We start from the raw sequence: 16,688 nt of genomic DNA, 5'->3' as shown, positions 1-16,688 counted from the left end.
ATGGTTTAGACAGCATTTAAGGAATAGTGTGTGGTATTGGGCTATAGCCAGGGAAAGGGATGCTGTTCTGAACTGGTGCAGAAAAATAGAGCAACATGCTCAATTTCAATGGCTGCTTTACAACCCAAACCATCAGGTTCCTTCCCTCCACCACCAGCTTATATGAACTATACAGATGGGAGTCATCCTTACAACACATCCTCCATTCCCATAATCATCCTGGCCTCAATTTCAGGTAACCCACTATCTCAACACCCATCACACATCAGTTTTCCTTACCTCTGTCCTGTCATGTCCCAGTTCATGCCCCCACATCACCTTTAGCAAGTACCGCTTCACACAAGTCGCTACAGCTATACCTGCCACCCCTCCCTCCCGCATTTCTAGCCGGCAAATCAGCCTTCCTCTGGGCCACTAATCACCCACCCACCGTCCCTCCCACTCTCCCTGCCTCCCTCCCTCCCTCCCTCCCACCCCCTCCCCCTCTCTCTTGCCCTCCCTCCCTCCCCTCCCCCCTCTCTCTCTTTCCCTCCCTCCCTCCCCCCCTCCCCCTACCTCCCCACCCCTCCCCCTCTCTCTTTCCCTCCCTCCCCCTACCTCCCCACCCCTCCCCCTCTCTCTTTCCCTCCCTCCCCCTCCCCCTCCCTCCCTCCCTCCCCCCCTCCCCCCTCACTCTCTCCACCTGGCACTACCCCCACCACAACCACCCCACTGCCGCAAAATAGCAATGGCACTGATAGTCTGGTCAGCACCATGTTAGTTTTTGTGTGTGTGTGTGTGTGTGTGTGTGTGTGTGTGTGTGTGTGTGTGGAAAGCTGGTAAGTTTTCCTTCTTTTGTGTGTGCCTATCCCTATCAACAACTCAATGCTTGTGCTTTTCAGTTAGGGATGTCTTTTAACCCTAATGTAGAAACATAATTTTGTAGTGCAAGACGCTAGAATCACATCATCATTCATGGCAAGCCAAAACAATATTAAAAAAAGATATCAAACAATCAAAAGTTCAGCTTGGAATACCAACAACTATGAAAAGGATAAGTTGCTACTCACCATAAAGATGACACATTGAGTTATAGTTAGGCACAGTGAGAAGAATGTTACAACTAAGCTTTTGGCCAAAGCCTTTCTTCAGGAAAGGAAAAAAATGCACACACATTCGCACAAGCAAGCACACCTCATACACACATGAAAAATATCTCTGGCTGCTCCGACCAGGTCAGAGTAGCAAGAGACAGTGGTCGTGTGTGAGAGGTGTGCTTGCTTGTGTGATTGTGTGTTTTTGTTTTCATTTTCTGGAGAAGGCTTTGAACAAAAGCTTATAGTATAACAGTCTTTTTGTTGTGCCTGTCTGCAATTCAACCTGATTAAAAAAAGATATGCAAGAGAAAATTGACGAAATGCTAATAAAAATTGTGAGTAAATCATCCACCAAAAATTCAAACGAAACAACTAAATGTGCCCATCTCCATTAGTTTAATAAATAAATTTGCAAAATTACAAAGATTGCTGACAGGTTAGATTACTTAAGTATATTAGTTCTAGAAATGGTCCCTGTGCTGACTGTTTGCAGAGTGCCTGTTTCATGACCACTCCGTGAGTAAAAGCAGTTTGACACTTAGTATGTCACATATAGTGGCGGGTGTAGCTTGTGCAGCTTGCAGTGCTCTTCTGCTAGTTTGATCTTTCATTTTTCTGTGCATTCAAAATCTGAAGTCCAAGAAGATTGTTGGGAGAATGTCTGACTTTGTTCAGTAGCAATGGTATTCAGGGTGACAGATGTGCTGTAATGTGCAGTATTTGTAATGTCTCAAATGCAGTTGATAAAATGTACCAACAAAATTGTGTTCAGCAGCATGTGAAAGCACACCAAAAATAAGTAACCACAGTGTGGCTGCAGTTGTCTGTGATACAGAAATTTACTTGTGAGGCACTGGTATATTGAAGCTCAAAAAGTATAAATGAATTTTTAACACACAGTACCAGCTTTCTAGCATGCGGCAGTTCCCTTTCCGAGCTTAACAATCCCATTATGAAATCTTACCTAGAAATCAAATGAATAGTAGCTGATGACCCAGTGACTACTGACAGCTAGAATTGATACAAATTGAATATTTTAGTGGGAGCTCTGAATGAATGGAGAACAAGTTGATGTGCTTTCTTGAGATAACAAACAATGCCGCTGTGATGAAAAATTTCACCTACACACGTTTTGTGACATGATGGGGTACAATATGATTTGGTATGGCTAGTGTTTACTGATCAAGCTTCTTACATTTTACTTGCATGTTCCTATCTCATCTATCTTCTGTAACTTAAAAACATGTGACTTGCATTATGCCTGATATTCATAGAGTTTGTGAGGCATTGAAAGAGGAATATTCATACGTTGACAGATTTGTATCTTGTCTTAATAAAATTTTAAAAATACTTTAAACAGAACATAGAAATATGTACAAATTATAGGACTTCCTTTATCACATTCCCCCATCAACACTAGATGGATTAATTGTTTGAAAGATGCAGTGTTTATATGTAATAATTTTCAGACTATATGTAGATTTTTAAAAGTGTCAGATAATTCTACACATGTAAGAAAGACTACAGAGCTATCAGGTAAATAAGAACTCAAAGATGTCATACATAGAAATTCCTTACTCAAAGCAGCCATGAAAAACTGGAGGAGGAGTGTTTTGAGAAAGAAGCAAAGTTGATCATTTTATCAGATATGAACAATATGTGTGAAGGTACTGGAAAACATAAGCTTGACCAAAACCCAACAAAAAACACAGATATGGAGAAAATGACAACGAACAAGAATACTGGTTACCATTGAAAAACAATTTACCCAGCTCTTGTCTGTTGGTTTTCTATTTACAGTTGTTTGCCCAGTGACCATAGATACAGTTTCTCAGTGCTCATCACTCTAAATGCTGTAACATTAGTGTCAATCAAAACAGTCTTGACAATGAACATTAGCATTTTGTTTCCTTCAAACTTATACCAGTCTTTGTTATCAAGATTGTTTGACGACTTGAGGTTTCACAGCATCCCACATGCTGAAATATAACTCAGTGCCTTTGGGAGACTTAGCAGATTCCCGGATTCTGACATAGTATTGTGTTGTAGATACCATTTGCTGAGGCACTTGTGATAAAACTGTGGGTTGATGTTTATTCATCTTACTGAAGGGAAGTAAAACAAATTGAATGTTTCACACCAGACATGTATTAATAGAGCACAGTTGTCTTTGAGCAGCACAAGCTTTTTTCTGTGATTATATTGCAGCAAAACATTTTCAGTTGTGTGAGAAACTGAATTCCTGTCATCCAAGCTCATCACAGTTAATGTAATCTATGCACATTTTTTAACACCAAAGGATTTGTAGCTTTAGTGAGAATCAACAGCTTTAGTTTCTCCAGTGGCAAACAAAAAGGGTGTTCATTTATCTTCGTGTGACAGAGTCGCATAAATTTTGCTTTTGACAAAAAACTTCTTTGTTCAGTTAACTAAATTTACTTTCTCATATTCATACAGGTCGCTGATGTTTATCCTATTAAGTGCCCTAATAGCATTATCTTCAATATTAATACTTCCATTGGCACAAGTGAGTGTCAACACATTGTCTTTGCTGAACTACCCATCATGGCAAACTTCGTTTTGTACTGTGAAACACTAACTCTGAAAAATAATCCAAATTTGTCTATTTTAAATATCTTGCTTTTGATATGGTGACATTAGGATACCATTTTATAGGTAACAATATTGTCTTCATTCAAGAGTTCAGTCACCATTGGTCTGCAGCTGGTGGTCTAGCTACTAACATTGCTGCTTCTGGATCACAGGGTCCTGGGTTTGACTTCCGAGCGTGTCAGGAATTTTCTCTGCCCATAGACTGGGTGTTTGTGTTGTCCTCATCATTTCATCATCATTCATGAGAGTGGCGAGATTGGGCTGTGTAAAGATTGGGAATTTGTACAGGCGCTGATAACGGTACAGTTGAGTGCCCCACAAACCGATGAGCATCATCATCATCAGTAGTCACCATTGATTTTTGAGAAAAAATTCAAACAGTTGCCTTAATCCTATAGATGCAGTGTAATTTGCTGTACTCGTCTTTCTCACAATTTCTGGAATCTTTAAATTGCTGGTCCACTTATAAAAACTGACACAGATTCAGCTTTGTCTTTTGGCTAAGTTAAAAAAAAATTCTCCAACTTAGCATACCTTACACTATTCAATTACTGGCAGAGTGTTGCCCCATCATAAGCAGTTGGTTCAATATCTTTGTGTGTGTTATGTGTCAAAGATCACATCCCTAAAAAATTCACAAACACTTTCTGTAACAGTGTCTTGTTTGGCATTGCATTTCCTTACAATTTACAATATGAAGAATGCTGCTAGGATTGATGTTTCTGCTGTCCATCTGTTAATAGCCAACATTGACTGTAATAACATTTGTTGAGATGCCAGTTACGGATTGACAGAGTTTTGAAAACCACCCTAGCTTCCTGGAAATACATAGTTAACGAGGAAACGTCTATTAGGAGAGGAAGGTACATATTACACAGAAAATACTTTATATAATCACTTTTTTTACTTTTTTGCAGGGCTGAAGGCAGACAGCATTTTGCCCATGAAAGTATTTTATATGGGAGTATCAGGACTGGTTTAAGGCCCAAGTGACCCAAGCCACATTTGGGGAGTGGTGCCACAGTGATCAGATTTTCTTATCTGTTCCCTTACCATAGAACTGCCTTTTCTGATTTTATGTTCCTACTAGCTGACAAATCCATCATTGCCCTGGTATTCATTTTACTAATTTTCTATCAGGAACAAAAACAAAGAGAGAACTGTGTTTGTAGTGTATTATTGAAAAAACTTCATTTCCATGTGAAAACACCTATGGAATTGTTGTTGTTGTTGTGGTCTTCAGTCCTGAGACTGGTTTGATGCAGCTCTCCATGCTACTCTATCCTGTGCTAGCTGCTTCATCTCCCAGAACTTACTGCAACGTACATCCTTCTGAATCTGCTTAGTGTATTCATCTCTTGGTCTCCCTCTATGATTTTTACCCTCCCCACTGCCCTCCAATGCTAAATTTGTGATCCCCTGATGCCTCAGAACATGTCCTACCAACCGGTCCCTTCTTCTTGTCAAGTTGTGCCACAAAGTCCTCTTCTCCCCAATTCTATTCAATACTTCCTCATTAGTTATGTGATCTACCCATCTAATCTTCAGCATTCTTCTGTAGCACCACATTTCGAAAGCGTCTATTCTCTTCTTGTCCAAACTATTTATCGTCTATGTTTCACTTCCATACATGGCTACACTCCATACAAATACTTTCAGAAACAACTTCTTGACACTTAAATCTATACTTGATGTTAACAAATTTCTCTTCCTCAGAAACGCTTCCTTGCCATTGCCAGTCTACATTTTATATCCTCTCTACTTTGACCATCATCAGTTATTTTGCTCCCCAAATAGCAAAACTCCTTTACTACTTTAAGTGTCTCATTTCCTAATCTAATTCCCTCAGCATCACCAGACTTAATTCGACTACATTCCATTATCCTCGTTTTGCTTTTGTTGATGTTCATCTTATATCCTCGTTTCAAGACACTGTCCATTCCGTTCAACTGCTCTTCCAAGTCCTTTGCTGTCTCTGACAGAATTACAATGTCATCGGTGAACGTCAAAGTTTTTATTTCTTCTCCATGGATTTTAATACCTACTCCGAATTTTTCTTTTGTTTCCTTTACTGCTTGCTCAATATACAGATTGAATAACATCGGGGATAGGCTACAACCCTGTCTCCCTCCCTTCCCAACCACTGCTTCCCTTTCATGTCCCTCGACTCTTATAACTGCCATCCGGTTTCTGTACAAATTGTAAATAGCCTTTCACTCCCTGTATTTTACCCCTGCCACCTATAGAATTTGAAAGAGAGTATTCCAGTCAACATTGTCAAAAGCTTTCTCTAAGTCTACAAATGTTAGAAACGTAGGTTTGCCTTTCCTTGATCTTCTATGATAAGTCGTAAGGTCAGTCTTGCCTCACGTGTTCCAACATTTCTACGGAATCCAAACTGATCTTCCCCAAAGTCGGCTTCTACCAGTTTCTCCATTCGTCTGTGAAGAATTCACGTTAGTATTTTGCAGCTGTGACTTATTAAACTGATAGTTCTGTAATTTTCACATCTGTCAACACCTGCTTTCTTTGGGATTGGAATTATTATATTCTTCTTGAAGTCTGAGGCTATTTCGCCTATATCATGCATCTTGCTCACCAGATGGTAGAGTTTTGTCAGGACTGGCTCTCCCAAGGCTATCAGTATTTCTAATGGAATGTTATCTACTCCCGGGGCCTTGTTTCAACTTAGGTCTTTCAGTGCTCTGTCAAACTCTTCACACAGTATCATATCTCCCATTTCTTCTTCATCTACATCTTCTTCCATTTTCATAATATTGTCCTCAAGTACATCGCCCTTGTATAGACCCTCTATATTCTCCTTCCACCTTTCTGCTTTCCCTTCTTTGCTTAGAACTGGGTTTCCATCCGAGCTCTTGATATTCATACAAGTAGCTCTCTTTTCTCCAAAGGTCTCTTTAATTTTCCTGTAGGCAGTATCTATCTTACCCCTAGTGAGATAAGCCTCTACATCCTTACATTTGTCCTCTAGCCATCCCTGCTTAGCCATTTTGCATTTCCTGTCGATCTCATTTTTGAGACATTTGTATTCATTTTTGCCTGCTTCATTTACTGCATTTTTTTATTTTCTCCTTTCATCAATTAAATTCAATATTTCTTCTGTTACCCAAGGGTTTCTACTAGCCCTCGTCTTTTTACCTACTTGATCCTCTGCTGCCTTCACTACTTCGTCCCTCAGAGATACCCATTCTTCTTCTACTGTGTTTCTTTCCCCCATTCCTGTCAATTGTTCCCTTATGCTCTCCCTGAAACTCTGTACAACCTCTGGTTTAGTCAGTTTATCCAGGTCCCATCTCCTTAAATTCCCACCTTTTTGATGTTTCTTCAGTTTTAATCTACAGTTCATAACCAATAGATGGTGGTCAGAGTCCACATTTTCCCTGGGAATGTCTTACAATTTAAAACCTGGTTACTAAATCTCTGTCTTACCATTATATAATCTATCTGATACCTCCTAGTATCTCCAGAATTCTTCCATGTATACAACCTTCTTTCATGATTCTTGAACCAAGTGTTAGCTATGATTAAGCTATGCTCTGTGCAAAATTCTACCAGACAGCTTTTCTTTCATTTCTTACCCCCAATCCATATTCACCTACTTTGTTTCCTTCTCTCCCTTTTCCTACTACCAAATTCCAGTCACCCATGACTATTAAATTTTCGTCTCCCTTCACTACCTGAATAATTTCTTTTATCTCATCATACATTTCATCAATTTCTTCATCATCTGCAGAGCTAGGTGGCATATAAACTTGTGCCACTGTAGTAGGCATGGGCTTCGTGTCTATCTTGGCCACAATAATGCGTTCACTATGCTGTCTGTAGTAGCTTACCCGTACTCCTATTTTTTTATTCATTATTAAACCTACTCCTGCATTACCCCTATTTGATTTTGTATTTATAACCCTGTATTCAACTGACCAGAAGTCTTGTTCCTCCTGCCACCGAACTTCACTAATTCCCACTATATCTAACTTTAACCTATACATTTCTCTTTTTAAATTTTCTAACCCACCTGCCCGATTAAGGGATCTGACATTCCACGCTCTGATCCATAGAATGCCAGTTTTGTTTCTCCTGATAACGACGTCCCCTTGAGTAGTCCCCACCCGGAGATCCGAATAAGGGAATATTTTACCCAAGAGGACGCCATCATCATTCAACCGTACAGTAAAGCTGCATGCCCTTGGGAAAAATTATGGCTGTAGTTTCCCCTTGCTTTCAGCCGTTCGCAGTACCAGCACAGCGAGGCCGTTTTGGTTAGTGTTACAAGGCCAGATCAGTCAATCATCCAGACTGTTGCCCCTGCAACTACTGAAAAGGCTGCTGTCCCTCTTCAGGAACCACACGTTTGTCTGGCCTCTCAACAGATACCCTTCCGTTGTGGTTGCACCCATGGTACGGCCATCTGTATCGTTGACAGCTATTTTCGTCTACAGCCATTTGCACTTCGCAGTTGAAAGTCATCAAAAGCATTGCCAGGTCTCTGGGATTTGCTTAAGTTGAAGTAACTGCAGGACTGTCCTAGCAGTAAAGAATAAATGTTGAAACTTCATGCATGATACAGCATTTTTTTCACACTTCTTAGGGTTTGTGGCGACATGTCTTGAACTATTTGTCGTACAATGATATATTTGTGTAGATACATTCAGCGCCATATCTGGATATTGTCTGTGAAATATATTGTGAACAGAGTTAGTAGCAAAGAAGTAATAAATTTAAGTGTCAAGATGATGTGGCAGTTTACCATACATTTCATCGTTTTTGACATCATATCTCCTGAACTATGATAGGTACTTGGTTCTTAACCTTACAGTGATTGTTGCCTAACAGTAAAGGATATGTTTACTGAGTTTGGTTGAAATTGGTCAAATTGTTTAGGGGGAGATGTGGAACATACGAGTACAAGCATACATACCGGGTGATCAAAAAGTCAGTATAAATTTGAAAACTGAATAAATCACGGAATAAAGTAGATATAGAGGTACAAATTCATGCTTGGAATGACATGAGGTTTTATTAGAACCAAAAAAATACAAAAGTTCAAAAAATGTCCGACAGATGGTGCTTCATCTGATCAGAATAGCAATAATTAGCATAACAAAGTAAGAGAAAGTAAAGATGATGATCTTTACAGGAAATGCTCAATATGTCCACCATCATTCCTCAACAATAGCTGTAGTCAAGGAATAATGTTGTGAACAGCACTGTAAAGCATGTCCAGCGTTATGGTGAGGCATTGGCGTCGGATGTTGTCTTTCAGCATCCCTAGAGATGTCGGTCGATCACGATACACTTGCGACTTTAGGTAAACTAAAGCCAATAATCGCACAGACTGAGGTCTGGGGACCTGGGAGGCCAAGCATGACGAAAGTGGTGGCTGAGCACACGATCATCACCAAATGATGCTCGCAAGAGATTTTTCACGCGTCTAGCAATATGGGGTGGAGTGCCATCCTACATAAACATCGTACGTTCCAGCAGGTGTTTATCAGACAGGCTGGGGATGCGATTCTGAACATATCGGCGTACCTCTCACCCGTCACGGTAGCAGTTACCGTACAAAACCAGAATCACGCATTTCCTCGAAGAAAAAAGGCCCGATAACGGTAGATGTGGTAAATCCAACCCATACCGTGACTTTCTCATCGTGCAATGGAGTTTCCACAACAGTTCTAGGATTTTCGGTAGCCCAAACTCTGCAGTTGTGGGCATTGACAGACCCTCGGAGCATGAAATGAGTTTCGTCGGTCCACAACATGGTACTCAACCAATTGTCAGCTTCCACCATCTTTTGAAACGCCCACACCGCAAATGCCCTCCGCTTCACTAAATTGTCAGGTAACAGTTGACGAGGCCAATGGATTTTGTATGGATAGCATCGGAGGGTACGCATAAGCGTATGGAATGCCGGTGCGACATGTGACTGCACGAGTGCTGACTTCCCCATGCATAGACGAACCCGCTACAGTCTCCATTTCTTCCTGAACTGTCTCAGCAGCATTACACCTTGTGCTCGGTCGGCCACTATGCAGTCTACCATGTAAACAACTCGTGGCTTCAAACTTCCAAATCATTCTCGCCACAGCTGCATTTGTCAATGGACCTTTACCCATTCAAACCCCCTTCCTATGGCGATAGGATCGTAATGCTGAACTAGCACATTCTCCATTCTGATAATACAGCTTCACTAAAAGCGCCTTTTCAGGTAACGTCAACATGCTGCGACTGCTGGCGCATCTGATTCTCTCTCTCATTTCATCTCCTTTTATACGCGATTGTCATGTGCAGTCACTGACGTTTTGCTGTCCAGCGCCATCTGTCGGACATTTTGTGAACTTTATTTTTTATTTTTTTTAATTAATTAATTAATTTTTTTGTTCTAATAAAACCCCATGTCATTCCAAGCATGTTTGTCAATTTTTACCTCTCTATCTACATTATTCCATGGTTTATTACGTTTTCAAATTTATACTGATTTTTTTATCACCTGGTATATCCATTTCTGTAATGTGTAGGTTAGGTTATGTTAAGTTAGGTTTATTAGTTACATGTTCCATGGATCATTTCTAAAATGATAGACTCTAATGATGTGGAACAAGTCAATTTACATTCATATTGCAAATTAATGTGTACATATGGTTACATTCTGAACATTTGTAAGTTTTTCTTTCAAAAAGGAAAAAGGTATACAGATATGCATTAGTAATTCCTAACCAAAACAATAAATTCTTCTATGGAATAGAAGGAGTTGTCAAGGAAAACTTTCTCAGTTTGTTCAAATTTTACTTGGACATCAGTCAGACATTTTACATGACTGGGTAAGTAATCGAAAAATGTTTTCCAGCATTTTGCACCCCCCTTTGTGCTAAGAACAACATTAATGTGGAGTAATGAATGTCATTCTTCCTTCTGGTATTGTAATTAATATCATTGTTCCTTTTGAACTGTAGTGGATTATTTACAACAAATTTCGTGAGGGAATAAATATACTGCAAAGCAGTAGTAAGAATGCCCAACTCCTTAAACAGATTTCTACAAGATTGTCTCGGGCGAGCACCACACATGATCCTTACAGCACATTTTTGCACATTGAAGACTTACTTTCTTGAAGATGAGTTACCCTGGAACATTATTACATGTGGCATTACTGGATGAAAATATATCGAATTACTGATTTGTTCCTCCCCATGATTTGCGATGATTCTAAGTTCAAATGTTACGAAACTAAGTTGTTTTATTAGTTCCAAAATGTTATTTTTCCAATTTAAATTCTCATCAATATGGACACACAAGAATTTTGAAGTTTCCGCCATATTTATTATTTCCTTGCCATCTGTTACATTTATTATTGGTGTAATACCCCTAGATGTGCAGAACTGAATATGTTGCATATTATTAAAATTGAGGATGAGACCATTCACAGAAAACCAGTCAATGATACTTTTAAGAACTCTGTTTACCATTTCTTCTGTTTCTGTGTGTATGCTTTGATTGATTACAATACTAGTGTCATCTGCAAAAAGAATTAATTCTGCTTGTTGTATGCTAGATGGAAGATCGTTTACATATATGGAGATCAATAGTGGATCTAAGATTGAGCCTTGGGGACCCCCATACATGATTTCTCCCCAGTCAGAGTTATGTGCCCAGACTGTATTGGTTGAATTACTAAGCTGTACTTTACATGATGTTTCATATGCTTTTTGTGTAGGTATGTGATGCTCTATTTTTTTCCACATAATGTAGGATGTTTATTACTTTGTTGTACAAAAGAAACCTGTAATTGTGAAAAGGGTAAATAACTTACAGAAATGTTCAATTTGGCTACCTTTTGTAACATGACAAATGTCCCATCTGTAATCAGTTTCCTGCCAAACCCTATGAAGCAAGTCTTGATGTAATGTGGCGACTGATTGTGTAAGTTGTTGTTCCAGCTCGTTGGCATTTCTCAGAAGCAGAGGACCGAACACTCTGTCTTCAGCATAACCCCATACGCAGCAGGCCATTGAGGTTAAATCAGTCCAAGCTGACACATTCCTAAAGAGATAATCGACAGCTTCGTGATGATAATATGGTGGTGCGCCAACTTGCTAGAAAAGAAATTGTGTGCCCATATCCTACTGTAATCGAGGTGTTATATAATGTTCAAGCATGTCCACATATTATAGGCCAGCTAAAGTTGATTTGGCAAAAGGGAAAGGACTATAAATCTTGTTACAACTCACAGTGAAGAAAAAAAAGTGCTTTAGGGTGATTCCTGTAGATGTTCAATTATGTGGCATAGTTTCTGCTTTCCCAATACCTGAACATTATGCCAATTCACTTCACCACAGGTATGGAAGGTAACTTCATTGCTGAATATAATTTTATTAATATAATCACCTTCAGTCTGAATTTGTTAAATATTTCTACACAAAATTCACCCCATTTTTCTTTATCATTTTCTGTTAAAGCTTGCAACAATTCCAGTTTGTAGGGTTTAAATGACACACGTTTCTCTAATATCTTCCCTGCTGTAACACTAGGCATATTCAGTTCCAAGCTGGCATGTGTCATTGATTTACCTGGACTACTAATGTAAGATTGCTGAACTTGTTCAATTGCTGTGTCAGAGACTGCTGGTAGACTGTGATCCAGCATCCTATGTAATACATAGCCAGTTTTGGTGAAACTGTTGTACCTATTAATAAAGGTTTGTGTTTTAGGCAGTGCCATATGATCATATGATATTTAGTCCTGAATTGTCTCTGAATTGTGGTAGTGGATTTGGATTCATGGAACCATAAACAACACCACACACACTGTGCACCATTCTATGACTCCATGATGACTTGAAACTTCCTGGCAGAAACTGTGTGCTGGACTGAGACCCAAACTCGGGACGTTTGCTTTTCGCGGACAAGTGCTTGGATAGCTCAGATGGTAGAGCACTTGCTCGCGAAAGGCAAAGGTCCCGAGTTCGAGTCTCGGTCTGGCACACAGTTTTAATCTACCAGGAAGTTTCATATCAGCGCACACTCTGCTGTAGAGTGAAAATTTCATTCTAGATCCATGATGACTGTTGGAATAACTCATTCACACATGCCACTTATTGGGAACTGTTGTGTTAAGCAGGAATAAAACTTAGACATACTACATTCAATGCTGTATCAAGTATTTGTGTAAGTTATTTGCTCTTTTCACAATTAACGGTTACTTTTGTATAACTAATTTACATACCCTTTGTCTTCTTGACTACACATGTCAAGATTGTATGGTATTTCTTATAATGCAATTTCACTGGTAGGATTGTACTAGCCATCTGTTCTATATATAGATACCAATTTTTGGTACATGAGATTCTAATCACAATTGTTCACAACTGTTTCCCTCTTAATTGGAATCAGTTCGAATTATTAGATAATGAATGTTCCTAAACTGTGATTTTTCTCTTGTCAGACATTACAAGACATATTTATTGGTCACTTTCAGTCTGTTTGTTGCCTTCAGCATTCATGAGTTTCAAATAATTAGAAATGTCCTGCACATGCAGTTCTTACCAAAACAAAAAGTTATTGGAATTATATGCATCATCCTGAATGATTTAGCTCAAGTGGTGTTTTGATATTCATGTGAACTTTGCCAGAAAATATTTCTTATTTAACTCCTCCAGATGGACTTGGGACAGAATGAAACAAGCATCATGTTAGTTTCTGAATCAATGTGTCTTTTTGTTTGTCATCAGTGATCTGCTGAAGCAGAAAGACGATTGACTTGTAATTGAAAGGAGCTGATTTAGTTTCTGAGCTATTTCAATAACTTACTTGTGGTGACTTCTTAATAAAGTTACGGATAACTGGAAAAAGCAGTCATGTAAAAACTCCATCTCTGATGTCAACTTGACTGGATATTAGCATTAAAATTTGGACAGCAAATCTGCTTGCTTAATAATCAATGTCTTTCTCGAAAGTATGAAAGTTGTGTTGTTTACTTGGCAGCATACTGAATACACATTTCTATTGGATTTATATTTCCACATAAAATTAAACATTGAAATCAGTGAAAGTAATCACTTAGTGTAAAGAAGCATTGTTGAGTGTGAGATATGCACTAGCAGAGACTAGGTCCCGAGGGACAGCAGGACTAAAATATGTGTTTTAGAAACATTTATTTCCTATGTAGAAGTCAGAGTTTGGCAGTGGCCAAGGATGAGGTTGACCACTCATTGGCAGACCATGCTGCTAAACAAAATGTGGCATATTTCAGTGATTTCCTCATAATTCATGCCCTCTTGAACCAGCATCTCCTGCTTATTGTGAACTGACACCTTAAATAAATTCGGCATGCCTCCAGGTCTGACTTAAACTTCCATTATTTCCAAACAGTACAACCACTGTTTTTCACGTGGGAAATGTAGGAATAACACAACTTGTGGAAAGTATTTGGTGAAGGAGGAAATAAGTGACACAGTTTCATATGCTGGGAGTTTGTATAAAGGACTTTCTAATACTGAGTCAACATATCTCATGACATTATCAATAACCCAGTTCCTAACTCTGAACTGATTTTTCCATGGATTAGTTAGGTTATTGCCAATTAATGCCAGAAAGTTTTCAGAATAATTCCCTCTATTGATTTTTTTTTTTCAGTGGGACTTCAAAACAACAGACTCTCTCTAATGTAGAGTCAATGTATCTCATGACGTTGACTGTAATCTCCAGAGATATTTGAGAGAGTCAGTGACAGGAATATTTGCAGAACCTAAATAATTTACCGCCATTCTCTACTAATATAGTGACAGTGCAGTTATATTTAAATACTTGTCATTTCGTGTGTGAAATGTGACCAGAATTGTTTAGACATTTATATAAATCATTGAAGTTCAATCAGTAAGAAGGTTTCCAAAGATAACATTGCTTTTCCATTGTCAGCATTCTAAATGAAGTCCAAACTGGTATATTTTCATTAGACATGTATGTCCCCTTATTGCTATGAATAATACAGTTGATTTTCTGTATTTTAGGTGTTATTGATCAAGTCTGCTTTTTCTATTGCTACTCTCAATGATTATATTTTATTTACAGCTGAATGATGGTTTCAAAGAAATAGAGACATTGTCATTGTTTGCTAAGTGTATAAATCAAACAATTGAAGATCTACCCCATGAGGCAAGACAAATACATCGTCTTTGCAAAGGTATGTTTCAAAAAGGCATGAATTATCTCAAACTCTTGATTTTACATTTACATTTTCATGTTTAATTTACACTATTTCCTGATTTCCAAACTCAGTTTATACTGATAAAATATAGGAAAGGAACAGTTTTACTGACTCTGGAAAATTGTTTAATTTTTGTGAGATAATGGTCACCAAAGTAGTTGGTTATTTTCCTGCTCCATGAATGATGTTTCCAATATCATGCATTTATGTGAACAATGTGAAAGCGTTATAAAAATTGTAATAGATCTTTAACATGGAGAATATTAGACAAAAGCATTTTTTGTTATTTACTTTTAAAGATCCTGTATTTCTCAAACTTAGTTTGCATCAACTTCTGTGCATTTCTCATTATACTTCTTCACTTCTGTCTCCAGAATAGAGAATCTCCAGGCTTGAGTTTAGATTTTACAATGTTGTTTGCATGTCTCTTACATTACTACCATGTTTCAAAAGTATCAGTTTTGTGTGTTTTTGTTTTTTGAGATTTCATTTTTCACCATTTTTAAATTTATTTGAATAGTGATGAATATATCATGCTTTTAATCCACAATTGGAAAGAAGAAATCTAATATATGAAATGGGAAATATTTGAAAAGGAAGGGGGGTTGTTTAGAGATGAAACATTCTTTTTAAAAGAACCTTGGAGACCATTTATGAAGTTCCTTTATTGTTTTACTGAATTATTATTTTTTCCTTTTTTATCTATTTGAATATATTGTTTATCAAATTTTACTTTTCACAGGCATTCCCATGTTGGTAGCTCTTATTGGTGCCAATCTAGAAGAGCACAGTGAAGATGCGCGTTCTAACAAAGGAAGATGGAATAACTTCATTACAATGCTTAAATCAAAACACTACAGGTGAGAAATATTGAAATAAATATTTTATACTTGAAAAATTGGCTAATTTGCCAATGGCCCTTCATGACTCATTATTTTATCAATAGGAAAGTAGATAGAGAGATCACTGTAAACAAATGTTGCACATAAAGAATCATAACAAATTATCAGTTTTGCCGTTTGGATTAGCCCATTCATTAGCATGGTAACAATTATTTTTGTTGTGTTTTTTGATGTTAACATTTTGATATCCCAGATTAAGCATATACAAAAGCTGTAGAGATTGGGCTTGCTTTAATTTTCCACAACATTCTGAAAGATAACGATGTGGGCTCTCAGAAGAGATCAAAGTCATATTCATTGTAGATTATACCATATGGGCGTGTACTGAGTTTCCCCATAATAAAAGATCTAGTCACATGATGTTCAATGTCAACATGCAATAACCACTTACAGACGGCAGGTGTCAGCACTAGTAGTGGAGGATATATAATGCATGTCTGGGAGATGTGGAAAAAAGTGCAGTCATTGACATAATGAAGAAACAGACCGATGTATCTGACATCCAAAAGGGCATGATCATTGTCTCTTGAGCCAAGGGTGGAAGCGTTTCTGAAACAGCTAACTTTGTAAGCTGTTCGTGTGCCACCATGGTCAAAGTATACCGCAAAATGGCATTATTCAAAACTGCACCGAGGCAACTGTGGTGCACCACAGACCATAGATGACGGGAGTGAACGACGGCTGTGGAGATGTGTATGGGCGAATAGAGATGCAACTTTTGTGCAACTGATCACCCAATTGAACCAAAGGGCTACCAACAGTGTCTCCTCAATGACCATTCAGCAAACATTGCTGTGTATGGCCCTCAATACCAAGCTCCTGATTCATGCACCCATGCTGACTGCTGTTCAGTGGCAATGAAGGCAAGAATTTG

At 38.4% G+C, this 16,688-nt stretch overlaps 1 protein-coding gene across 1 annotated transcript in view; it reads left to right on the top strand.

The window, feature by feature from the left end:
- Positions 1 to 16,688, top strand: part of LOC124556834 (apoptotic protease-activating factor 1) — a 285,519-nt gene that overhangs the window by 46,781 nt on the left and 222,050 nt on the right. Inside the window, exons 5-6 of the mRNA XM_047130851.1 lie at positions 14,777 to 14,888; positions 15,655 to 15,772. Coding sequence (XP_046986807.1) covers positions 14,777 to 14,888; positions 15,655 to 15,772 — 230 coding nt within the window. The remainder of the gene's footprint in view (positions 1 to 14,776; positions 14,889 to 15,654; positions 15,773 to 16,688) is intronic.

Source organism: Schistocerca americana, chromosome X (genome assembly GCF_021461395.2).
Source record: "Schistocerca americana isolate TAMUIC-IGC-003095 chromosome X, iqSchAmer2.1, whole genome shotgun sequence".
NCBI lineage: Eukaryota > Metazoa > Arthropoda > Insecta > Orthoptera > Acrididae > Schistocerca > Schistocerca americana.
This window is presented reverse-complemented; position numbering and strand designations above follow the sequence as displayed.